Source organism: Osmerus eperlanus, chromosome 15 (genome assembly GCF_963692335.1).
Source record: "Osmerus eperlanus chromosome 15, fOsmEpe2.1, whole genome shotgun sequence".
NCBI lineage: Eukaryota > Metazoa > Chordata > Actinopteri > Osmeriformes > Osmeridae > Osmerus > Osmerus eperlanus.
The window spans coordinates 12,551,704-12,578,613 of NC_085032.1; the positions used below are offsets into that span (position 1 = coordinate 12,551,704).

The 26,910-nt window shown below is 47.5% G+C and overlaps 1 protein-coding gene across 4 annotated transcripts in view; it reads left to right on the forward strand.

Moving 5' to 3' along the window:
- Positions 1–4,375: 4,375 nt before the first annotated feature.
- rreb1a (ras responsive element binding protein 1a) overlaps positions 4,376–26,910 on the forward strand; it is a 42,558-nt gene continuing 20,023 nt past the window's right edge. For 2 of the 4 annotated variants that reach the window (XM_062480170.1, XM_062480171.1), the window contains exon 1: positions 4,376–4,984. In XM_062480170.1, the coding sequence (XP_062336154.1) occupies positions 4,945–4,984 (40 nt within the window). In that variant the 5' untranslated portion in view covers positions 4,376–4,944. Of the gene's footprint in view, positions 4,985–23,058; positions 23,248–26,910 lie in introns of all 4 variants that reach the window. The other 2 variants (XM_062480173.1, XM_062480172.1) reach the window with 2 other exon arrangements.

Here is a 26,910-nt window from a genome sequence, read left to right on the forward strand (position 1 = left end):
TTCTCCTTCTACTCCAGGAAGAGAGGAAGTGTGTATGTGACACTAAAACCATTTCAATACCTATCTGAGTAATAATCAAGTTCATTATATTAGACAAGCACCGTCGTTCTCCCGGTGTTCCCTAGACTGTTAGCTGTGTTTGTCCACAGGTCTGATAGCCTTGGAGAAACCTGAAAGGGAAGTTCAGTGTGGATCTAAAACAACCAGTGGTGAGAGGTTGTTACTGCAGGTTTCTTACACAAACAGGACGTTCTGCCAGGATGTTTTATCTACAGAAAATACTCTGACCTGGGTTAAATACATTCAGTAGACACAGTACAGTATCTTACATATTGCACCTCTGGTATTATCTTGTAAGCCAGACCACACTAGATTTTTTTTGTGATTTGTGATTTTGGCCTTCTACCTGTATCAGCTTAGCTGTACCTTTACTCAACCCATCAACATTTGCTGATTTCTCTATGACAGCTTTGCTCCAAAGGTAACAATGACCTCTGTCCAACATACACACAGTGTTGTGTGTGTGAATGTGTGTGTGTAAGTCTGAGTTATACAATGCCCTTCAGGCCAAGGTGCACACCTGCAAATACCCATTTCTGCCACTAGAGGGCTCCTGCTCACCCTCCAAGCACCATGTGGAACAGAGAGGAGGCAGGCCTAAGTTTGGGATCTCCCACAATGCACCCTCAACCCTCCTTCTTCCAGGGAAGAAATATTTCGTCCATCCCATAAGATGTGATCTAGCTATGAATGGATAGGTGTGAGATGCGTAGAGACAAACAGGCTTCCATCTGTCCTGTCATGTAGGATCAGATTTCCTTCCATGAGGGCAGGATGGTGGTAAGGAAACTTGCAAGGAAAGGAGAGAGAGAAGAAGGGAGGAAAGGAAGAAAGAAAGAATATACATCAGTGTCCATCTTTACTTACCACTGGCACCATCTTACAAGTTGAACAAAATCAAAGTAGCTAACGGTAACAGTGCATCAACTGTTTTGACCACCTGGTACTCGAGTCAGTATAGTTCCTGGCTGGTTTCTATTGTTGACTAAATACAGTATGCGGATCCATGAATGTATCTGGTTACAGATGTAGGGTTGTGTGGTTGTCCTGTAGAAGGTGTTCTACAGTGGAGACACCTGACACTGGTGAGGCTGTTCCTATGAGGGTGGCACACTGCTGGTGGTGGAGGTGAAGGTTCCTATGCGGTCTGTCACTGGAGATGCATGATGCTAGGTTTAGTGTTCAGTATATATACCTCGGCGTACTGGAGGATGTGTGCGGTTACTTGCTGCTATGATCATCTGATGCTGTTGCCGTGGCAGCAGGTTGAGAGATCGCCCCGGTCAGCCATTCCTAGACAACAGATGTGGAATCATTAATTCAACTATGGATGACCATCTTGACATCTTAGACGGTCATGTCACACACACAGACACACACACACACACATACATACAAGATGTATGCAAAGACATGCGTGAACACACTCAAACACACACACACTAACAGCAACCATATAACTGACAGAGCAGCAGCTTCTATTCCAGCTACAGGTCAATCATTTACTGCTGCTGATAGTTGGCCAGGGACACAGACTTGGACACTATCATTTTTCCATATGAGAGGCTGAGTTGGTGTGCGTTGTGGGGTTGTTTACTAGGAGTTGATGTTCTACTATTGGCCGGGGTGGTGGGAAAGTGGGGCAGAAAGGTCAACTATTAGACAGAGAAAAGAGAGAGAGAGAGAAGGATGGACAATCAGTTACCTAGACAGACCGACAGGCAGATAAACAGATCAGCTGATGGACAGACAGACTCAGAGATCCAAACAGGAAGAACTCTACAGTAGAGTAGCCAGGCTGCCAGACAGGCAGCAAGGCAGGCAGGCAGCCAGGCAAGGCAGGTCAGAGCTAAAAGCACTTCAGCACTCCAAACTATTTGGATCCCTTGACAGGGCAGAAGAGAGCTTCATATTACTACCTCAATACAGTCTGTCCTTCCTCTCTCACCTCTCTCTTTATTTCTCCTGTTTTCTTTCTAATTATCTTTTCCCCCTCTCTTTCAATCTGTACTGGGAAGATGGGCCAGGTCAGTCTGTGCCTGGTCTTAACAGGGTCCTCTTGGGGATGTGTATCTGGTCAGGGTATTACCCTGGGGTGAGAGGTCAGGAAGCTCTGTTAACCATTTATTTCCCTGTATGGGTCTCTAGTTCCAGTCCCTGGCTGGCACAGGTTTTTAGTTCCAAACCCTATCTAGTACACCTCTTCTACCCTCAAGGTGGCACAAGGACGAAAGACATGGGTATAGAAAAACATATATATATTTTTAAGCTACAAATGATATCTTCTTTTAAATGTAATTAAAGGAATGCTTCCAAACTACCCTCCCCCCCCACCCCCCCCCCCCCCAATTCAAAAGGCTGGACTTCATAAAAGAATCGGCTTGTAAAAACAGCCTGTACAAGTTGCCTAGCATGCACAGTGGGACTGTGTTCAGGCAGGCAGGCTGTTTTGGAGCAGTGGAGGCAGCAATGGAAGGCAAACAACTGTTACCTACAAATCATCAGTCACCATTGGAAACCGGTTTTTCTCCCCCTCCACTCCCCTCCCCGCGTTGTTATCTCTTCATTGACTGTGGAGCTAAAACTCCCCCCCCCCCCAAAAAAAAAAAAAAAAAAAAAGTTAAGACGCAAAACACCGCGCTACAAAGTTTTAACCGACCAGTTTGAGTACTTTGAGAATATTGAGATCAGGTCAGAAACACATTTTAGACATACGAGTAGATGGAAGGAGAGTATACGTGGGAGTCTGCTCGACTCAGTCTCAGCCAGTTGAGCAAGATATCGTTGTCATCCCCCACACCACCAACAGGTGTTGAACTCATGTGACTAGTCTCATGTCATTCACAGAGTTCAAATACAACAGGTTTTCATCGACGGAATCACATTTTTTATGAACTAGCTTAATGTTCAATTGATTGAAATTTGAGTCGATGGTTAGTTTTCCTGAAAGTGGATTGGAGATGCGGCATGTCGGTCGCTTCCTCCCACTGCTCGGGTACGATGGATGAATCCACCCTTTTGTTGCTGTCGAAGTGGCAAGATGGTTTGTTCCTTGGCAACCGGGACCGATGTCATGGTTACGTACAATAAATAACATCACACAAACTTTATGTAGGCTAGTTTGGAGACTGCGCAAGAACCACCGATGAATATCAACTTTACTGCGCGCGTTCTTATTGATTAGGGGAAGCCGTTAAATCCCTTCGCTCTGATATATAGCCTACATCAGAGCAAATATACAGCACTTTCCTACCGCTTTGATCTTGTATTCTCTACAGCTCCCAACTATTTTGACCTGATCAACTAACTTACGTTGACTTATAAAGTTTTGTTCCTTGGTGAATGGTACTTTGCTTTGTGAATTTTAACCTAAAAATACCCTACCCAGAATTGGAGACATAGCCTACATTGCTGGACATAGTCTATTTTGCTTTCCCGAGAAGCACTACCCTTTGAGGTGTCACTGTCGTTTTTAGAGCCGAGAATGAGTTAATTGTTTGTCAACAGTTTAATTTAAATTTGAAAGTAAACCATTGAGAGTAAAGCAATTGATTACATTACAGTTGTGAATGTATCTCATCTGGTCCATCGTGAGATTGCCATTCTGTGAGTAGCCTTACATGGCCTACCGTGTGTGCGTACTATGCTACTAAAGATCAACGTTGTTGAAACTATTTGTGTGATGTGTGATGGTTTGTGAGCTTAAGCTACATAGTGGCAGTAGTCCATATAGGAACTTATTTGATAGGCTTCTTAGAATGTTATAAGATAGTCTACATTTTGTAAATGTATTAGACACACGTTGTCCTCAATATCAGTTACACAAATACAATACGCTGTAATATTTATAAATGCGATTATGAAAGAAAGAAAAGGTAGGCTACTTGATAGTTTGAGGCTAGCATTCACAGCTGCATCCAACTCTATCTCTGCAGTCGCTGGGAGGTTCCAGGCTCCTGTGTAGCCTGCGGGCTCGGGCGGGGAGGGGATGTGGCGGCCAACGGTGATGGGGCTGGGAGGGGTCTGAGTATCTGTGGATGAGGGGCCTGCAGGAATGCGGGAGTAAATCAGAAGTAGCAGAAGAAACTAAATGTAACAACTGTAACTAGTTTATATGAAGGCAGAAAGTCTGAATGGACTTCATCACCCCATACAACGTGGAATACTTCACAAACATATCGTTTGAGTAGCCAACACAGTCATTTGGAAAAGCTATTTATATACCAAAAGCATCTGCCCCCCCCGCCACCCCAACACACACACGGCTCGAGGTCGTTACTAACACCGTGAGTCAACTGCTTTTCGTGATGTTGATCAACAGGGTTCTAGAACGTTAAGAAATAACTGAAAATTCCGGGTGTAAATTTTACACTATCACCGAGCGCATACACTTCCCTTTCTCTACACAAATTTTCTCTGAAGAAGCCGGAGAAAAGTCGAGGGTACCACGCCGTCCTCCACCTCGATAAAACTTTTTTTCTCTCACCCCCCTCCCTTTCCTTCTCTTCCCTCCCTGTTCTCTTTAGCCAGTCAGAGAGGTTCCTTTGGAGATGCTTACTGGCCGAAGTCTACTCACAGCAGCCTCCCCACGTCCCCTAGGCGACTGACTGGAGCAACACGTGATGCGCTTTTACTTATCAGGTTTAGGAGAGAGGAGAGAACAGCGCTTTGAGGACGACCGGAGAGGATAGCGAAATAAAGTGCTTTTCCTCTCGCCTCTCAACTCTTTTTTCTGTTTTCCTCTTCAGGAATTCAGAGAAAAGAGTGAGGGCAACAAAGTTGTCGAACTTTGCACATCCTCAGAAACGCCATTTTGATTCCTCTCCGGAACAACTTTGCTGCTTCTTTTTTCTCAACCCATCATCACCAGTCACCATCATCAGTATGTCTCGGCGCAAGCAGCCCAACCCCAACAAAGTCAAACGTAAGTAGCCTACCAAGCTTCTCGGATTACCTTCTCAAACTATTTACGTATGCTACCTCTTATATTGTCGATATCTCGTGTCAAATATGTGTTTGGTCAAGTTTTTACTTGCAATGGGTCAAAGTATCAAAGTTGGAAGAGTTGTGCGGTTGGAGATGTTTTTTCTCTCGCAACTCCCGTCTGCTTCCTAGTTTCGAAAAGGAGCGATGCTCATCCATGATTAACCCGTCTGAGCGGAGGAATTTGACTTTGTCTCTTCCTCACACTCGATTATTTCTACCCGCTCAATAGTTACTCATTCCCACTTTAATTCAACTTTGGTTGTTCGCTTGTTCACCTCCACGCCCGTAAAGTTTTTTTCTCCCAGAATGATGGGAGCTCATGGAGGGTCAAAGTCTATTAGCTTGGTAACTAGCCACCGAGCATCCATATCTCTGGTGCACTTTGATCGAAGCCTAGCGGTAGCTCAGTTGCCATGTGTTGGTATAGCCGCTAGCAAGCTACATTTTGACCTTGTCGAGATGTTTTCTAAACTTTATTTTCTTCTTCTTGTTCACGACTAAAATGTTGACAGTGTATTTCAAGTCATAAATCGTCAAATTTGTAATTTCGACGATTTACCCGAACGGGAAGTAAAGCGAGACTTTTTCCATCACCTTGACCATCATTTTGTGACGCCTGTTGCATCCCCCAGACGCATTTGTCTCAGCTATACCTGTAAAAGGAACTTCCTTGACATTTGTATTTTAAACCAACATATTGCCAAGCGAACTTTTGTTCACATTCTCAGTTTCCTTTACGTCATATTTTATATGGAGAAGGATGCTCAACTGCACTTTGGTGACGCTGTGCAAAGTTCATATAAATTTTGTGTAGTATACTGAGTAGAATCTTTTTTTTACGGTTGTTCAGACGGTTTAAAGTTACACTATTGTGATGAATTGATGCGTTTCTGTCTCTCAGGGAACTGCAACGTAGCTCGAGCTGGTTAGATAATGGTTGCTAGGCATTTTCCTTTTTTCTCCCATCGTCCCCCCCGCTCTCGTCGACTGCTTGTGCGCACTCACAGGGGTGGTGTGTTTGTAGTTGTCTAAAAACAAAATTTCTGGTAGCAACAAGTTGTTTGCGGATGATGCGGGTAACTGTTAAGTGTAGGTCCGTCGATTATAAGACACGGTGGTTGAAAATTGAAGCGTCAAAGCGTTTTTTGTGTCGAAGATAAACGGGGCGATGATCCTGCTCTCCTCTCGGCTCTCTCCGGGCGTTCGGAAGGAGGCAGGGAGGAGAGTACAGATCCGGATGAGCAGTTCGCATTCCATTACGAAATTCTACACTGTAGCCGCGCAGGCCCACGGCGACAGCCTTGATCAAACACATTCATTTTGCGACAGGCCCAACTTCTCCACCCAAACACTATATTACTATAAAAGTGCTAGTTACAATTTATTCAAGTTGATGGCATTTTAGAATGTGTTATATATCGTGTGAAGGAGTCAGGCAACTTCAGACGATAGTCGCCTGGTAGCAACACGAGGGGCATGATGTGTGTGTGTGCGTGTGTGTGGAAGGGGGGGGGGTGATGGGGGGGATGGAGACGCGCAACAGTTGTTCTTATCAACCTAGTCGGGAGTTCCTGCCTCTAATAGTCCATGCCCAGCCTATCTGCAAATCCATGTTCCGTGAAGTGAACCAGTTTATCTGGTCTAAAAAACCCGATGGCGACTTTTGTTTTGAGAAGCGGTTGTTCTGTGGATGGTGCTGAGGATGTTGAGCAGGCTGCGTCCTCGTGCAGGCCCCGCAGTTAGTCAAGTGAAGGCATGTAGAATCAAGAGGAGGGGCGAAGGTGATAGAGTTATAGTTTGTGAAGTTATTCTCTTTGTTTGAGTAAGGATGAACTGAGCGACGACTCAAAACAAAACTACATTTGGTTTTCCGATGGGGTTTCACACAGGTTCATCTTAATGAGACTTTTTGCCTTTGACATTTGTTGATATGAAATTGAAAGCAAGTTAAAACATGTTCAGACCTAGAGGCTGGCCTTTAGCCTATAAGGCAAATACAATGCTATGATAATTTATTGAACTTGGTGAGAAAGAACCACATTGAAAATATGGTTTGGTGGTTTGAAATGCAACTTTATCTGACCTGGACAAAACAAAATTGATAATTGTTAACTTGATAATGAGGAAGAAAACACTGTCAGCTGTAAATTACCCTTTGTTTTGTACAAGGCATCCTGTCTCCTTCAGTAATGGTGTATTTAACATCTGATACTCTTGACTCAAATGGTAAATGGTAGTCTCTGTTGTCAAAATAGTGGTGGCTTTCTGATGACCTTAGAGCAGGAGTCACAAAGCTTAGTTCTAGCTTCTATAGTCCCCTATTGTGACAATGTGATAATAATTATTTTTTGTTTAGTAACATTATGCTTTAGCTGATTTGTTTAATGGATTGTTATTACTTTGAGAAAAGACGATGACATGGATTTATGTGGATTTCAGTGGTGCCTGTGTTGGCCTTGTGTAAGATGTACTGGAATTTTATTTCTGTTAAGTTGTGGCATCTTCAAGTATTGTGTGTGTGTGTGTGTGAGATTGTGTGTGTCTCCTAGGAGAGGTGAATGGTGGTTCGATGCATGGAGATTCATCCTCAGGGGAGAGAGGAAAAGAGGCGTCTAATTAAAAGCCCTCAACCCCCCAGGGTCTCTGCTCCACACATTAGGCCAAGATTTAGCCCTAATTAGCCCCTCTCCTCCCCCATCCTCTCCTCTCCATCCTCCCCTCCCCCCTTCCTCCTCCTCCATCCCCATGGACAGATATGTTGTTTTCTTTCCTGAATGACAGTAAAGTAACTAAAAACGAAAACATTCATATCTCCACCTCATTCACTACCTTTCTTTCCTTTTTTTCTTTCTTACCTTTTCTCCTTTAAAAAAATGTATTTGTCTCTTTTTAATTAGTCAGTAACCTGTTGATGCTCTGTGAGCCAGAAGGAAGGGATCAGGAGGAAGGGATGATGAGGGGTGTGTTCGGGGGGGGGGACTCGAACCGTTTTGAGTAAAAGAGTGACTTGTTTTGCCACGTGTAGCTGTCAGGGCTAAACACAAAACACAAGTGGTGTTGTCGGCTCCGATGCTAATGAGGCCTCATGTGGGACTGCACTGTTGCACTAGCTTCCTTAGCCTAGCCTGGCTAGCCGCATTGATGTAGAGAAATAGGCAGCTTTAGCCTAGCATGCTCCTGATGTTAGCCTCCTGTACTTTACATATGTCTTGCCTAGCCTAGCTTACCATTGACTGCCTGTGTGAGTAATAGCACAAGCCTCATCTCAAACCGCTCAGAAAGTGCCAGCTAGCCTCCTTAAGGTGAATGAGGGGGGTCTTGTGTCTCTGGCTGCAGAGCCCCCCCCCGCTACCCCCTCCTCAGAGGTGCAGGCGAGCTGCTGCTGGCTGCTGGTCCTCTCTGGTCCTCTGGCTATTTATAACCTGCCTTTTTTAGATAAGATTATGTTCCATCCCCCAGCCCAGCCTAGCTCAGGGACTAGTGGGGGTAGACAGGGACCCCACTGGAGATAGTCCTACAGGATTGTGGTAGGTTAGGGAAGGAGAGAGGGATGAGAAAAGGGAGATGAAGAGGGGAATCGGAGAAAGGGGCAAGGAGAGAGGGATGGGTAGAGGAAGTTGGGAACTGTGTTATGAAGGAGATTGGGGTTATGAGGTGCAGGAGGTAGGGGGGGGGTAGATGGGTGAGGCATTGGGTTATGAAAGGAGGGAGAGAGATTGTGTGTGTGTGTGGAGGAGAGAGACTGGGAAGACAAAAAATGTTTTTCTTGACTGTTAACATCATCTAGGCCCTATTGATTTTGCCTGCTCCTATGGGTCACCTAACATTTGGAGGATGCGAGCGTACATGCATGAGCTATGCCCTGTCTCCCATGATGCATCAGTAGATCTGACAATACTAATACATAGTCTAGCATGGTTGTTAGCTGCCTACTGTATTGTGTTAGGGTGGTGAGATAGCCGAGTTGGCTAGCAAATTATTAGCAGACTAGCCTGTAGTTTGATGTTTTTGTTATTAAGCTTGGTGGTTAGCCGTCTAGTCCATAGTGTTTGGATGGTTGGTTAGATAGTTAGTTACTGTAGCTTGGTGGTTTGTTTATGGAGCCGTAGCTAGGTTAGTTAGCTTGCCGGTTTGTTAGTCTGGTTAGACTTTATTCAGGTGTGGGCAAGCCAGAGTGTTTTCTAATGGGGGCTGCGCGGCCCACAGTCAGTGATGAGTGAAATCTGAGAAGTGGGTCCAACTGAGCTAAAGTAGGACAGTGCTGGTGCTCCCATTGTTACTGTGTGTCTCTGTGTGTGTGTGTGTGTGTGTGTGTGTGCACACTAACTTATAGATCCCACTTCAAAGAGTTTTTTTTCTTCTGCTGAACTTCCGTTACAGGTGTGGGCATCCAAGCTGCCGTGCACACACTCACATGCGCAGACGAACGATATTCCCTCCACTCTGCACAGTCCTTAGTTAGACCCCCATTGCGTGGGTGTATAGTCTGTGGGCTAGTGAGGTAAATATATGGGCAGAGGAGACGGATGAGGCCCACTCATCCATTTGTGGTACAGGACAGGCAGTCCAAACAAGACCTCATCTTTCTATCTTTATATAGCGAGGCAGAAGCTGTCAATTCTACCCATCCCGAGATAGAGGGATGTGGAGGAGGAGAGATCTCCATTGGAATCAACAGAAAGTTTTCTACTGGTCAACCAATGCAGATAGCCAATGCAAAAGACGGCTGGATTGATTAAGCATGAAAGCATTGGAAACGTGATTATAATTCTTATTATGTCTCAAAAAGCCAACCATGGGTGAATCAATAGCCTAGATCTAATGGTATTGGGCGAACATGTGTGTAGATGGGCAGCTAATACAGATTGGATGACTACATAGAGAGACTAAGCTTGATATCTGTCCCCTGGTCTGCTGTAGCCCACAGGGTGGGGTGTGGACCAGCGCCCACTGATAAGCAGGCTAGCAGGCGAGGATTAGGGCTGACTAGCTCTTGCTAAAAAGCTATGGGTGGGTCCAGCTCTCTCAGACTAGCAGGCGAGGGTGATGGTTAGAGTTGAAGATGGTGCTAGCTACTAGCTATGGTCCCTTTCTCTCAAGGTTACGTGTACTTTAGACACCACAGCTGCACAAACACGTGCTCGCTCACACACGTACACACAACTGTCTGTATAGAAATGCTGACACAAAGACGCATGTATGGAAACAGACATGACATGGAGCACACACACGTATACACACACACACACACACGGCCACCTTCAGCCTCAAGCAGGCAGCAAATAAAGCAGGTATTTACTGTGGGTCCAAAGTCTAACTCCAGGGCCATGTCACTGATGTGAAAGAATGCCAGGAGGGGAGGGGAGGAGATGGGGGAGGGAGGGAGAGATAGAAAATGGAGCCTGTACCAGCAGCTGCCACAAGGCTGTGTAGAAGATGGAGAGGGGGAGAGGAGAGGAGAGAAGGACAGAGGAGAAGAGTGGAGGGGGTAGAAGAAAGGAGGATCATAGGGGGATACAGGAAGTGAAACTGCCTTCTGACTGAAGAAGGAGGAAGAGATGGAGGAAGTGGAGAAACAATGGCTCCACAACCCCCTTCTCTCCTCTCTTTTCTCCTCTTTTTTCTCTTGCACTCACTCCTTCCAAAGAGACTATCTGAAATGATTTGAAGGTACGGTTGTTTCTCTCTCTCTCTCTCTCTCTCTCTCTCTCTCTCTCTCTCTCTCTCTCTCTCTCTCTCTCTCTCTCTCTCTCTCTCTCTCTCTAGGCTGTACTATTTTTTAACCCTCTCTTTCCTCACTGTCTGCTTGTGTGTACTCGCTCACCATTTCTGTCTCCTCCCTGTCGTCTTCCCTCTCTCCAGCCTGTTGCTTTCTCTCTCCGTTTCTCCCTCCCTCTCCCTCCTTCTCTCTCTCTCTCTCGTCCTTCTTGCTGACTAAACAGTCCTGTCAGCTGGCAGTTGCTCTGGGCTGAGGATTTGCGATAGCTTCTGGAGGCAGCAGGGGGAGGGGAGGGGAAGGGGAGGGGGGAGAGGGGGAGGGGTGGTACTCACAGACAGCACTTGTTGCTCACTGGAGCCAGGCAAGGAAGGGGGAGACAGAGGGAGGGTAAGAGGGAGACTGGAGAGAGGAAAAAAAAGGTGGTGCTTACACACAAAACTGGTTAGGCGATGCCGTTCTTGAATGTGTAACAGAGAGGGAGGGAGAGGATGGGGAAGAGCGAGAGAGAGGGGAGTGTGTGTATGCAAATAGATAGACTGAATTAGTTACCATAAAGTCTCCAGATTTAATTTACCGCGATGTTAGCACAGAGAGGATATGACACACCCTGTATCCTTGAAGACAGCCACGCCACATTCTAAATGTTCAACTTTTTGTTAAATTACTTAAGGATGTTTTAAGTAGAAAACAGTTTGATCGTCATTAAAATGATCTTGAAGGATGTGTTCTAGAACATGTCAAACAGAGATGGATCGTTAGCAAACAACAACCACAACAGTCTGTAAAAGCTGCCACTGCCAGCCAACCACAGGTGAGTCACCTGGCTGTCTGACAAGTGATAGGCCTGATGAACACACACACACTCTTGGGCAGTCGAGTGGCTATCTACCTGTGATGCCAGAGTGTTGTGTGGTTTAAAGGCCTGCTTTTCCTACAGAGAGGCCGTCTGACTTGCAGCCTGACAATCTTGTTTCCTGTGCATCTGAATGGGTTGAGCTGAACAGGGAGCTAATCCCTATTAATCCCTGTGTAATACTGCCTCAATAGGGGATGCTCAGAGAGAACAGCTCTGTTAGTGCAGAGTAGAGCTGCTTCAATAGGCATCCTCCGAGAGCACGGCCCCTTCTCCAAATCCTGTCTTAGTTTATGGTTCAGCCAGGAACCATGCAGACACACTCATACCCCACACACACTCCCTTCCTTGCTCCTCCCCCCTGTCCCTCTGCTGAAAAGGTACCATTGTTTGTTCTGTAAACATGGGACACGCCTCAGTCTCCATGGCAACAGACAACGCATGTATGCCCCAAGTCTTGGCTGCTTCTTGGGTGCTAGAAGAGTGCCCCCCCCCCCCCTCCCCACCCCCCTCTATCTTTCTCCCCCTCTCACACACACAAACATACACACCTGAGTGGAGAGAATCCCACTGCACAGCTGTGACGAGGGGGAAGGGAGGGTACTAGTGAAAGGTGAGGTCCATGCTGAGACTGGAGCGGTGGGGGGGAGGGGTGCGAGGGATGAAGTTTCTTGACACTATAGCCTCTCTCTCTCTCTCTCTCTCTCTCCTCTCTCTCTCTCTCTCTCTCCTCTCTCTACTCTCTCTCTCTCTCTCTCTCTCTCTCTCTCTCTCTCTCTCTCTCTCTCACTCTCTCTCATCTCTCTCTCTCTCTCTCTCTCTCTCTCTCTCTCTCTCTCTCTCTCTCTCTCTCTCTCTCTCTCTCTCTCTCTCTCCTCTCTCTCTCTCTCTCTCTCTCTCTCTCTACACCCCCCCCCAACTCCTTTCATCTCTCACCGTCGTACTTTGTCCAGTCTTCTTACTGTTATCTTTCCCTCCTCTCTCTCTCTCCTCGGTCCCCTCCGCTGATCTGAGGGCAAAGTGTGCTCTGGTGAATTCTGTCTTCAGTCTCCGTATGATTCAGCATTTCTATCTTGTGTAGAAAGGAGAAGTGAGCAGCAGCTGAGAGCAAGGCAGAGTGACCTCGTTCTGGACTGTCCAGTTAACAACCACGACCTCTTGAGTGGAACCCAGGGCGATGATGATGTGTTAGGAGGAGGAGGAAGAGGAAGACCTCTTCCCGTGAAGCTGTACATACTCTCTAACGTCCTTTCATCATTCTCAATGCTGAGGCCGGAATAGTCTCTGAATGACTGTATAGAGATGAAAGATGGGAATCTGTCATCAGACACACACACACCACTCCCCTGATACTGTATCATCACTCAGTTCTTCTACAGCGCACCCTCTCAGGTGAGGGAGACACTGACATGCCTGTGCCTCCTTCACAAACACCCAGAGGTATGTGTGTGTGTGTCTCTCTCTCTCTCTCTCTCTCTCTCTCTCTCTCTCTCTCTCTCTCTCTCTTCTCTCTCTCTCTCTCTCTCTCACTCACACTCACACTCTCACAAACACACACACAGAGGTGCATAACACTGTCGCCCGGACAGACTTCTCCCTGAAAGAGATTGTCACACCAGAAATTTGTTTAGAGACAACTTGTCGATAAAGATTTGAACAGGAATAAGTTTCCCCGTGTTTCCAAAACATCCTCAAACTGGGATGAACAGAGGTGAAACAGAGGAGGAGTAGATGGGGAAGCGGGGGAGGAAGCAGGGAGTGGTTAGAGAGAAGGAGGGGAGGAGGGTTTTAAATGGAGGATTGAGGAAGAGATGAGGGGAAAGAAGACAAGAGGAGGGGAGGGGTTAGACGAAAGGGGTAGTAGTGTTCATAGCAGGGGGAGGGGAAAGATTCTTAGCTGGAGGGGGCTGGAGGTGTGACTGTGTGATGGGGGATTGCAAGGGGGTGAGGCATTGCCTAAGTCTGTGGGGGAGGGGTGGAGGTAAGGAGGGTTCGGGGTAGATAGTTGATGTGTGTGTTTTAGTGGGGGGAAGGGGTATAGGACTAGCCTAGGTGTGTCCTCTCCATTGTCACACGTGCATACACACACACACACACACACACACAGCTCCCATGGGGAGTACAGGTTGTGGTAGGCTGTGTCGACGCCCTCAAGGCAGGCAGGAGACACAAAGACTCACAACCCTTTCTTTGGTTTGAAACCTAGCCTCCACCCCACCCTACACACACACACAGAGTGAATTATTAGACAATCCAGTGAAAAATAACTAAAAACAGAGTTGTAGATTTAAAGTTGTTGTTGGTCTGTTAAAAGTTTAAAAGAGGAATATCATCAACCAAACACTTCCTCCTTTTTTAGATCTAATATTCTTGCACTGTCCAACTATTTCTTCTCTTTCTTTCTTGTGTTCTTTATCACTCTAGTCTTCTCTCTCCATCTGTTTGTTGCCAGCCCCCACCCCACCCCACAGAAATAAAGTTTAAAGGTGAGCCAGGATAGATGGTAGATCTAGACAGGTGAACCAGAGACAGACAGGTGAACCAGAGACAGACAGGTGAACCAGAGACAGACAGGTGAACCAGAGACAGACAGGTGAACCAGAGACAGACAGGTGAACCAGAGACAGACAGGTGAACCAGAGACAGACAGGTGAACCAGAGACAGACAGGTGAACCAGAGACAGACAGGTGAACCAGAGACAGACAGGTGAACCAGAGACAGACAGGTGAACCAGAGACAGACAGGTGAACCAGAGCTCAGCCATCATCATCAGGTCACTTACGTAACAGCAGATCAGACTAGGTTACTCTCCTCTTTTCTCCCTTTTCCTTCCTTTTTCCTATCTTTTTTTGCTCTTATAAACACCTTTTTGAGAAGATCTGATATTATGAACTCCTCCAGTTATCCTTGAGTCATCCTGTCCCCCCTTTGTGTTTCAGTAGAAATCCTGTCATTACTTGTGTCTTACTGACAGTTTAGTATCAGTTTGCTCAAGACAAGGTCACTGTAATGCTGACTGTGCTGACACACACACAGAAGTGCACACACACTCCTGTGTGTGTGTGTGTGTATCAGTGTATCATCACACAGCTGTGATTACATAGAATTAAGATGGAGACTACTAGAGTGAGTGTAAGAAGCAGACTCCTGCAAGAGCAGAGATTAGCGGCGGCCATCTTGTTTGTCTGCTTGTCTCCACTCTGATTACCTCATCTGCAGCAGAGGATGGAGGGAAGATGTCTGCTTTGGTAGACTGTGAGAAAGAGAAGCAAGAGAGGAGAACGGGGTGGGGGGGATTACAGTATATTGAAGACTGTAAGAGCAACAAAAACAGAGATGAGAGGGAAAATAACCCCTTTTGTCAGTTCTGTCGTTTTTATCCTTTTTTTTGGAGGAGGAAATGGCCTATCCCTGAAGACTGGTGAGGGTCTCTGACTTCCTGCCTCAACAGGAAGTGGTGGATACTGAATGTTGTTTCAGGTTCTTGTAATTATGATAAGCACTGGCCACTATGTTGGGGAGGAGGGGGTGTCTGTTAGGAGTGCGTAGAGGAGAATGGGTGGTTTAAACTGTTTCAGGCGTCAGAAGTTTTGAACTTAGAGGAGGGGTAATAAGTCAAAGCAAAAGAAGGGGAGAGATATGGAGGAGTTGTGTGTGTGTGTGTGTGTGTGTGTTAGTAAACCAATTCAGTTTAAGAGAGGAAGAGAGACTGAAAGGTGGAGGTAGAGGAAGAGAGACTGAAAGATGGAGGTAGAGGAAGAGAGATTGAAAGATGGAGGTAGAGGAAGAGAGACTGAAAGATGGAGGTAGAGGAAGAGAGACTGAAAGATGGAGGTAGAGGAAGAGAGACTGAAAGGTGGAGGTAGAGGAAGAGAGACTGAAAGATGGAGGCAGAAAACCAGAGATAATCTAGGGCAGAAATGTAGTCAAAGTTTATCGTTCTGTTCTGCTGTTCCTGTAAACATTAACTTCTTTATCGAAAGAGGAGGCCCTTTGCACTGGGGCTTGACATCCTACCAGGGAGTGGTCTACAAGATTCTAACTACCACACCATGCTAACGCTAGATGCTAACTACCACACCATGCTAACGCTAGATGCTATCTACCACACCATGCTAACGCTAGATGCTATCTACCACACTATGATAATGCTACATGCTAGCTAGAGGCTAAAAAACGAACTAAGTATTTGCATGTGTAATGATGCTAGGCTAACAGGCGACCATGCTACAGGATAAAGGTCAAGTATCTGCTAATGGTAGATGCTAAGTGCTAACAGATGATGATGATGATGCTCCCAAGCAGCTAGCTGCATGTTAAGGATGGCTAGGGAGCTGGAACCTGGCTCTAGACAGAGCTCTCTCTGTCCCTGCTTGTCAGAGTGGCAGGAAAGAGAAAGAGGAGGGGAGTCGAGATGAATAAACTGAAATTGCAGAGAAGGTGAGAGGGAACGTGAAATAGAGTAAAAAGTGATGGAGAAAAAGCGGCAGAGAGAAGTGTTGAGTTGTCCAGCTTTCGCTGGTAGCTGGTGGCCCTGTAATCTCGTAGTGTAGTATTAGGGTAACCAGGGACCTGCTAGAGGACCACAGTGGTCTGGGGAGGGTGTGTGAAGTTCCTCTACCTCCAGGCCTCCACCCCCTCCCTCAGGATGAATCAGGCCCTTGTAGGAGCTCAAGTCCTGGGGCCGCTGGCCACCGAGCGGGCCCTACTCTGCTGGAGTTCCAGTCTGGAGGAACAAAACACAATGTGACTCTTATTTCAGAAGGGAGGAGAGGGGGAGGAGGGTGATGGAAGAGCGGAGTAGTACATGATGTGATGCTAGAGGAGTCACTTCAGTGTAGCAGAGAGGAGAGAGAAAAACAAAACAAAAAGAGTTTGTGTGTGCGCCCGTGTGTGTGCCCCAGGGGTGTGATGGATAACCCCTGCTGTGTGAGGACCCCCCCCCCCCCCAAAGTGTCTCCGCCTCTTTCTTCACTCCTCCGTCACTGACAGGCCTGTCCTCGATCAACAGCTGGCTTCAGAGGCTCCGATTGGTTGCAGCCAAAGGGGAGGGGCTAAGGCCCATGTGGCTGGGCAGAGTTTGTGTATGGGAAGTGGGAGGGGCTTGTGGAGTAGAGGTGGGTGGATCGGAGTGAAGGAGGGCAGCCATTGGCTGATGCTTTGGCCTTGTACTTTGGCCTGCATCTGTCTTTAGAGTGTTAGACGACTGTGCAACTTCAGAGTGAGAGAGAAGGAAAGAGAAGCCAACAGGAGAGGGGGAGGAGGGAGAGGCTGGCTCAGTGATCTATTTAGAAGGAGGGACGGTGGGAGAGAGAGAAAATGAGGTGCCTCAGCTGAACTGAGCCATCTAGTTGTTGAGTTTGCTAAGTGTCTCGCCTTGTATGTGTCTCTGTCTGTCTCTCACAAACCACAGTAGCTGTCCTCTTTGGGGGAGGAAAAAAAAAAAGAGCTTGACTGCCACAAATCATGTGTGGTCGGTGTGTGTGCATGTGTGAGAGAGGGGGAGACAGACAGAGGGATAACCCTAGTCAGTTCAGATGAAGGGTGTATTCTTCCTGGCTACACAAAGAGAGCTATTATGGCGAGAAGAGTTCTGGAGAGAGAGGGATGGAGAGAGGGAAGAGAAAGAGAGAGGCGTTCTTGCCTGGGGCTGGTTGGTTGTGAATCCCTCTCCAGTCGTTTGACTTCTGCTCTCTGACAGAAAACACAGACAGACACACACACTACCCCAAGCTGTAAATGGGCTACAGGCGCTGTGGAGAGAGAGGGAAACTCAGAGGTAGAGCGGGAGAGAGAGATGGAGGGAGAGTGACAGACAGAGATGGAGTGATAGAGATGGAAGGTGAGAAGGATAGAGAGATTGCTTGACTGGTTTCAGATCAGAAACGCCTAGACTCTTTAAGATTAGGCTACTGGACAAGCAGTGCTTTTGTATGGGAGGAGCACACACACACACACACACCACGCTTTCTGGTAGACTAATCGGTGTGACAAGGGTGTGTGTGTGCTGAGTAAGTCCAGGGCTCTGTCAGCTTTGGCATGTATGAGCTTGTTGCCTGTATATGCCTGGAGGCACACACACACACACACACACACACACACACACACACACACACACACACACACACACACACACACACACACACACACACACACACACACATACTCTCCTCCCTTCTGTGTTTCAGGTGCTGAACAAACCTGAGCTTAGCTGCTAGGGCTTGTCAGAGAGGGAGGGTTGGAGTGAGATAGTCACTCAGGTTTAGGCCTATTGTTAAGGAATGTTGTTGAACCTTTCTCTTTTTCTCACTCTCTCACTGTCTCCCTGACAACACTGCACATAGCGGCCTGGGATTGGCGGTTTCCATTACCAGTAACTTAATTTTTAGGCTACGTGCATTAATTGAGTTGACAGAAAGTGAAGTGGTCTTCCTTCTGAACACTGCTGTTTGTGTTGGACCAGTGTCCATGTGTTGTGAGTGCATGTGCTTGTGTGTGTGATACAGTTATTAAGTGTGTGTGTTTGTGAGAGGGACTGTTTCTAAAGTTGTGTCTGTGTGTGTGTGTCAAGGATTTATGAAGTTGATTTGTTAGAGCAGATGTAACTGAATGGACCATTTGTTGACCAGATAAGACAACTGGGCCAGAAGAGCAGAGCTAAACTACATTAGCCTGGCCCGGCCTGGCCTGGGTCAGGCATGGTCTTGTCTGGCCTGGCCTGGGTCAGGTATGGTCTTGTCCGGCCTGGCTTGAGTGACATTTGCACTAGTAAGTATGGCAGAGATGAAGCTACTTTTACAGAGATGAAGAAAAGAGATAAAAAGTTGAGAAGAAACACAACCGAGCGAACGAGAGATGCAGAGGGAAGGAGGGAGGAAAGGAGGGCATGTAAAGAGGGAGGGAGAGAGGAGACATTCCCATGTGACCTTTTTTTGTGCTCTTTTTCCCTTCAAGTTTTTCTCTTTCTTTCATTGATGAGACGAGAAACTTCCTGAAGGGGCAGTTCAGAATGAGGAAGCAGAGACAGCCACGCCTCTCAGGGAGGACTCAAGTTAACTAGTAACTACATCACAGCACTTCTCTTCAACATGCTCAAAATGTCACCTTTCTTGTTTTAGATGCTTCGAATATGTGTACTAGTACACATATCTAGTAGCTACATACACATCTAGTAGCTACAGTAGCCTACTAAATTCAGTTTGTGCGGACAACTTGGAGAGCGAGAGGAGAGAGAGAGAGAGAGAGAGAAAGGGAGAGGTGAGGGATGGAGAGGTGAGTGATGGAGAGAGGGTTGGATAAAGAGAAGGGAGTTGGTGAATCCCATCGGTATGTTACTGTGAGTCAAACACTTCAAGTGTTTTCAGACTCTCACAGGACGCCTCTGTGTGTCTGACATGGAGCCAAGGTTAATATGGGGATCAGAGTGACTGGAGCTGTGTGTCTGACTGGGAGGACGAGAGAGGGGTACAGGGTGTGCTATTGTTTGTGTGTGTGAGAGAGAAATTGTTTTTTGCAGGCAGCTGTCAGGGCTGGCATCTGTCAACACTCAATCTGCATTTGCACTCAAGCCCCACCTCAACCGTGTGTGTGTTAGTGTGCTCACGCACAGTTTTAGCGTAGTGGCTAAATGTGGCTGTAATGGCCCCATCCTCGTCTGTCTGTCATGGCATCCTGTCAAACTGGATCGTCCATCTCTTCACCCTTCTCTCCATCCCTCCCTACTCCTCTAGCTCTCCTTTTAAAATGATCTATCCTTTCATTTCTTCCTTTCCTTTCTCCATCTCTCCGTCCCTGTCACACAGCCAAGTGACCTCAGTCTGAAGAAAAAGAGAAATGGTCCTCAATGCTGGCTAGCAGAGTTACAGCTAGCTTTAGCACAATGTCTTTTTAAAGTCTTAGTGATGCATGACTCTTTGTTCTGCTTGGAGAAGAAAAGCTCCCCAAAAGTGTGTGTGTCTGTCTAGCGTGCAGCCAGCAGGTTAGCATCTCTAGCCAAGCTAGCATGTGTTGTGTGTGTGCGCACGCATGTTTGTGTGTAAGTGAGAGGGAGAAGGAAGAATAAAGGCCAGTGTTTGTGTTGGATGAGAGGGCTCCAGAAGTTGCTGGCTGTCTCTGACACCTGTGGTGTTTCTCTCTCTTTCTCTCTCTTTCTCTCTCTTTCTCTCTCTTTCTCTCTCTTTCTCTCTCTTTCTCTCTCTTTCTCTCTCTTTCTCTCTCTTTCGCTCTCTCTCTCTCTCTCTCTCTCTCTCTCTCTCTCTCTCCCTCTCTCACACGCTAGGGGGGTGGAGGACAGCTGCTTCACACACGACTAAGGACCCCACCTCCCTCCCACCCCCAAGCTCTTTCTCTGTCAGTGTGTGCGTGCGCGTGGCCGTTTTTCTGATTTAACAGCTTAGTCCTACTTACTGCGTACAGTGGCATAGTAACAGCATCTTGTGCCTCTGGTCTCCTGGACAACTGACCAGTTAAACCTGTCTGGGAGGACATGGACCCACTAAGACACCTAGTTAGAACTAATTTTGAAAGATGGAGAGAGAAAGACTGGAATGGGTATATGGGAAGAGATGAACAGAGGGAGGGGAAAAGAGGGGCTGATGAGAGGGAGCGGAAGATGGAGGGATGAAAGATGGGTGGAGGAGGGAGGGAGTAAAGAAAGAGATTATCAGATTAGTGGCTGTTAAGAGTTGCTAATTACAAATCTAGTGGGAATGGGGCTGTTAACGGTGGGGGTGGGGGGTAGGGGGGGAGCAGGGGGTAGAAGCAGGGGCTAGGGCTGCTAACTTTGGCTTGTCACACAGCAGAACAAAGCTAGACAATAATGACAAGGTGACAACTGGACTGTCCATGGCTAGGCTAATTAGCATGCTAATAACTGCTAAACCTCCATAGGAACAACTGGGCTGTCTATGGCTAAGCTAATTAGCGTGCTGTCACCCTCTTAATCTCTATGGTCCCTTTCATTTGAGACTTTAGCTTACTAGCACATTTTACAGCATAGAATGAGCTCATGCAAGTGCAGTTGTTAGTTGTCGTTGATGAAGAAGTTGGCCTACGCCTGCTCTACGATATTGGTTTAAAGAGTGCGTGCGTGTGACATAGCAGGAATGCAGTGGGGCTGCTGTGTGGCTGGATGACAGGCACAGACAAGTGTGGGGGCTGGAGAGGGAGAGGGAGGGAGGGAGGGGGATAAAAAGAGAGATGGAGAGAGATAGGGAAAGAGTGAGAGAGCAGTTGTCAGCAGGAGAGATCACTATTTGGCTGCTCCTCACACCAGCATCTCCCCTGTATCAATTACTTTAGGGAGAGGTTACCATATAAACGGGGAGGAGGGCGAGGGAGGGGGTGAGAGAAGGGGTGAGAGAAGGGGTGGAAGTATCTAATATAGATTGAAGGGAAACACTGAGGGTTAGACTTAGGGGTGTAACAATATATCGTGGTACAATACATTGCGTTACAAAAATGTAACAATATGTATCGTGGAGTCATGACGATATTTTTTCGATATGACATTCGTTTTATCCTATTGGTTGAGCTACCTATCTTGCACCTGCATCTCGCGTACACACATCTTTGAGCATTCACAGCTTGAACTGGGCAGTAGCCTAGCAGGGCAAAATGAGTTTGACTGATATAGAACAGTGGTTCTCAAACTGTGGTACGCGTGCCCCCTTCTAGTGATACGCGGAGGAATCTCAGAAATATTTAAATACTTTAACCATGATATCATTGAAATGTGATTTTAAATCAGTTTTACCTTCCCTATAATATTTTAGCTTCGAAACAAAGATAAATGTTGGCACGCGCTAGGACCAAACTGTTCCCGGGTTCCTATTACAGTACTATACCACAGTGACTGGACATAATTTAGCTATGTTAGCCTGCTGCTGCTACATAGGCTATTACTTTTCTTTGATTCATGTAAAGTAGCATGATTATACGTCAATATAAGGGAAGGTAGCGCGACGTGATGCAAACGTTACAAGCTGATGCTGCACATTATTCAAGACACAAGTGGATATATATTTATTTTTTTACTATTCACAGGGCATTTGTCATTATCTCCATTACTTCAAAAAGTCACGTGAAAGTGTAAGGGATTTCCTCCTTCACTCGCAGTCCACCGGCGTGCGAATACAAACAATGATGTTATGGTGGCAAAATAAATTAACACAGAACTGGATGATATTGCAATTTAACTTTACTGATGATGGGCTTATCGTATTGATGCAGCCACAAAAAAAAGTTTATTTAGCTTCTTTCTCCAGAGGGGCAGGTCAGCCAAACAGGCTGTTGCCCGGGCAACACTAGCCTGTACCTGTGCACATCCCTGAGGATAGGCTTACTACTGTAACGTCGGTCATAATGGTGGTACTTGGAGTCAAATATTTTCTGAGGTGGTACGGGGTGTAAAAAGTTTGAGAACCACTGTTGTACACAAACATTGTTACTTAACATACAGAAGTTCAAATAAAAATATTTGCACATTCTTGAAGTTGATTTAGAATGATTATTTTTTTCTTTGTGGGGGGTTCTACGTATCTAGATACGTATCGTATCGTGATGCCAGTATCGGGATACGTATCAAATCGTGAGCTGAGTGTATCGTTACACCCCTAGTTAGACTGGTTGGGTAAGGAAAGGAAGAGAACTGAGGGGAAACTGGGAGAGGGGGAGAAGAGAGAGATAGAGAGACTGAGAGAAGAGACAGGGAGAATCTGGTCTAACTCGCTCACCCAGTTCTTTGTTGGGAAAATCTCCATCTCTGCTTCTGTACCCTTCAGTGACTGCTCATTGGCTCCCTGAGTCCTGCTTCAACCAATCATGAGGTACAGCACAGGGCAGGGAGAAGGGAGAGGCCTGGGGATGGGCCTGTCTTTGAACAGTTTGTGCAGATAAAGATGCTGGCACTTCAATCAAGCAGCCATGCACATGTACACACAGCGGTGACTGGTGTATGAATCACCCTCGGTAGTGTGTTTCTATAGGTCTGGACATGACGGAGAACATGCTGTGGCGTTCAGCCCAGCCGCATAACTACAGATGATAAAAGTTCACATAACAGGAAGTGTTTTTTATTTTTTGTTGTTCTCGTGGTGTGACATGTATATCAGGACAGCAGTATCCTCTCATTTGAATAGCCTCGCTACTCCCAGCAAACATGTCAGCGATGCAAAAAAGTAATCTGACTAGTCTGCATGCGTGTTCAAAAACGTGTGTGTATGTGAGGAGAGAGAGACAGGTTGTAGATGCAGATGTAGGGAGCCTTGTGTAAGTACATGGGGAAGTAGTGTGTTTAAGAATGCCTTTGTCTGCACCACACACACACACATACACACACACACACTGACACACCAAATAGCCCTGATTATGTTGCTGTTTTGTGCTGCTGTGAAAAAGCGCAAAAAGTTTGTGTGACCCCGGTTCGTCTGTTTGTTAAAGGTGGTCTCTGTGCTCTCTCTGCAGTGTAAGCAGAGCGCGCTGACACGCCCAGTGGGCAGGCAGGCGGGCGAGAGGTGGGACTCCTCCTACTCGCCATCCCAAGCCACATCCCCTCGCCACACACCCCCAAGCTCCGCCCTCGACCCCGCCTCCGAGCCCAGCTGCGTTTTCGCCCGGGTCTCTGGACGGGTAAATATACCGCCTCCGCCCGCGCCCTGCTCTCCTCCCTCCCTCCCTCCCTCCGCCGTGCCTCTGTCTCTCTCAACGCGTCTCTCCTCCATCCCCTCAATACTCTATTCTCCTAGTGCGTCTCTCTCTCTCTCTCTCTCTCCCTCTCTGTCTTTCTTTCTTTTCCCCTCCTCTTGCTCCCAGGTCACCGCGTGTCTCTTCCTCACGAGAGACACGGTGGCCCGCCTTCCTCCTTCCACCACCCCGCCACTCCATCCCTCCCTCTCTGACCTCCTCCTCCTCCCATCCAGGCTGAGCAGAGCTGCTTACGCTCTCTCACGCAGTCCCACTCCGGCCCCATGCCCCGCATCGCCGTGGTGACGCTCCCTTCAGCATGGCCGCTTCTCTCCCCCCTCAGCCTTCGTTCCCGCCCGTCACTGCGTTTGCATCCAGGATATACTTCCGTTCTTGAACTTTTCGCATCATTTTTTCCCGTTGGCCATCCCGCTCTTTCATGACCCTTCATGTCACCAGTTACCATCCAGTCATTATGGCTAAACCACTTAATTCTTTCACTTTTCATTTATTCATCTTGCCTAATTGTGACGATTGGTGTCTGATATCTTCATGATGTTCTAACGGAGCGTGCAGATGTCCTGAGCGAGTGTGCGTGTGCTTGTGTTCATCACCAGCTGTTGAAGGCACAGAAACACGTCTCTCTGAAACTTGTTGCAACCTTCTTGTCATGTTAGCATTACCTAGCTTGGCTAGGCAGTTTCTCATTAGTGTTTTCCTGGCCTGGTCTAGCCTGGGTGGGAATCACTGCCTTGAAACATGTGGCGGATAGACAGGATGATGCAAGAGACCGGGTGAAGAAATGGAGTAAGGGGTGGATGAAGGTATGAAAGGGAGGGATGGAGGGAGAGGGGGAAAAGAAACCTTCAGGCAAGGGGGAAGTGGAGGAAAGATGAAGCAGAGAAGAGGGTCTTTGTAGCCTCCTCTCCTCCCCCTCTCTTCTCCCACTCTCTGTCCTCCCCTCCTCTCCTCCTCCCTCTCTGCTTCTGCAAACATCGAACCACACCGACACTCTGACCTTTGGTCCGGGGGAGGAGATGAGGAGGAGGAGGAGGAGGAGGAGGGGGCAGACACTGATACAGAGGGATGAGGTTGAGGTTGGTCGGGGGGGGGGGGGGGGACACGGGACACAGAGAGACTGAAGGACGGAGAGAGATTTAAAAGACCAGGGAGTTGGGTGTGTTTGTGTTGGGAGAGGTGGGGGAGGGTGAGAGAGAGAGAGAGAAGTGGTGTGTGTGTGAACCAGGCTACCTGGTGCATCTGCTATGGAATGCTGATGGGTTGGGGTTCACTATGTGTATTCAAGCCTGTTTAGCCCCTCCTTCTCTCGCTCTCTCTTGCCTCTCTCCTGTTGTGTGTGTGTGTGTGTGTGTGTGTGTGTGTGTGCAACAAGTTTGGGCAGCAGAAAACTTTGTGGAGGGGGAGGAGGGGCATTAGTAACTGAGTGTGAGATGAGAGGGGGGAGAGACAGGGAGAAAGGGGGAGGGGTGGTCCTCTTAAACTCACGGGGAAGCAGGGAAAAGGAAGAGAGAGAGAGGTCTCTTCTCATCAATCAGCCACACACACACACACACACACACAGAAGAGGGGGGCTCTTGTGACTGGGGAGGGTGCGTTTCCTGTTGTGATTAAGGAGAGCGTCATGCCTCAACACTCTGCCTGCACCGCCCCCCACATAGCACACACAAGAACACACACTTCAGTTAGCCTTTAATGTTAGCCTAGCTAACAACCAGACCACTGGATGTTAACACTGCAGCTTTGTGATGTGTGTGTGTGTGTGCTAGTTCAGAGGTGTGAGGAGAGACATGAGACAGAGAGACAGAGGGGATGTAGTAATAAATACGCAACATATGGTCACAGTATCCCCTGTCCTCCATCCCCCATCCCTCTCTACTCCTCCAGCCCTCTCTCCTCCCCCATCCCTCTCTCCTCCCCCATCCCTCTCTCCTCCCCCATCCCTCTCTCCTCCCCCATCCCTCTCTCCTCCCCCATCCCTCTCTCCATCACTCAACTACCAGCCCCCTCAAGTCTTTGCCTAACCTAGAGTGTGAGCTGACAAGCTAGGCTTTGATGCACACACACACACACACACACAAATAACCTGAGCAGAGACGGCAAAAGTACTCACATCCTTCACTCAAGTACAATTCTAATGTTTAGAAAGACTCTGGTAAAAGTTGATGTGCTGACTACACTTTTTCCACTCAAGTTCCAGTAAAGAAGGATGGGCTCTGACATATACTTAAGGAAAAAGTTGCCATTACATACACATTACTTTAAAACAAAAGTAAAGAGCCTGGTTTGAAAATGTAAGAAGTAGAAAGTACAGATATTTGTGTAAAAAATGTAAGGAGTGAAAGTAAAAAGTTGTAAATCATAAATAGTGAAGTAAAGTACTGAAACCAGAACCTAATTTAGTACAGCAACAAAGTATTTGTACTTTTTTACTTCCCATCTCTGAACCTGGGCACTGCATTCCCACACTAAACAAACCCTAACACAATTTCCAACTTTGCGAATCTCTGTTACAATTAGTTTTAAAATCCTTCCTTCCGTCCTTCCTTGTCCACCTCCAGACACCCTCCCCTGCCCAGCGTGATGGGCAGAGGGGCAGACGAGGCAAAGGGAGAAACACAGACAGGAGGAGGAGATTCAGGTGCTCAGACCAAAGATTTCCTGGTCGGTCGTTTGCGTTTGTGACCAACAGCTCATTTGACTGAGTCTGTTGTCTCTCTGTTTCTCTCTTTCTGTTTCTCTCTCTCTCACTTCTGTCTCTCTCTTTTCCTGTGGTGAATGATGACAGTAGTCTGGCACACACACACACACGTAGGCACACACACAACTCCCACATCCTCCTCTGAGTGTTCTGTCACTGGGTTACGTTCCCTCACAGGTGTGTGTGTGTGTCCTGACCCCCCCCCCCCCCCCCTCACAGTAGGAGGACTATGGGGTAGTCACCCTGACCTCTGTGCATGGTCAGCAGAACGTTACGGTTGCCAGATTGGGGTGTGTTGGAGTGTGTGGGGGATAGGGTTGCCAGATTTAACCCACGTGAAGGCTGCAGGGTGATTTAGGGAAGGCTGCTGTGAGGAGAACAGAGTTCAGCACAGACTCCTCAGAGGAGAGGAGGGAAGAGAGAAGAAGCGAAGGAGACAAAATGGAGGAGAGAGATGGGATGGGTCAGCATTCCTGTTTGCTGGTGTTTGGCACAGAGAGACAACTTTTCCGCTGTTGCTCACACACACACACACACACACACACACACACACACACACACACGCACACGCACCCCACAACCACGTTGACTAAGTAGCCTCTCTACTACTCACTGTGTGATCCCAGGGCTCTTTTTTACAAGGATGTGCAAGAATGCCAGGAGTGTGAGTGTCTGTGTGTGCGTGCATGTGCGCGCATGTTGGGGTGGGAGGGGGGGTGGGGGAGAGGCGGGGGAGAGGGGGTTGTGGGTAGGTGTCAAAGCTAGAGTGAGAGTGACTGCTGGGAACAGATGTAGTAACAGCAGCCCCTGTGCCCCCCACCACACACACACACACACACACACACTCAGAACATTCTGCCCTCGGTGCGTGTTTGATGGCCTCCCCCTGA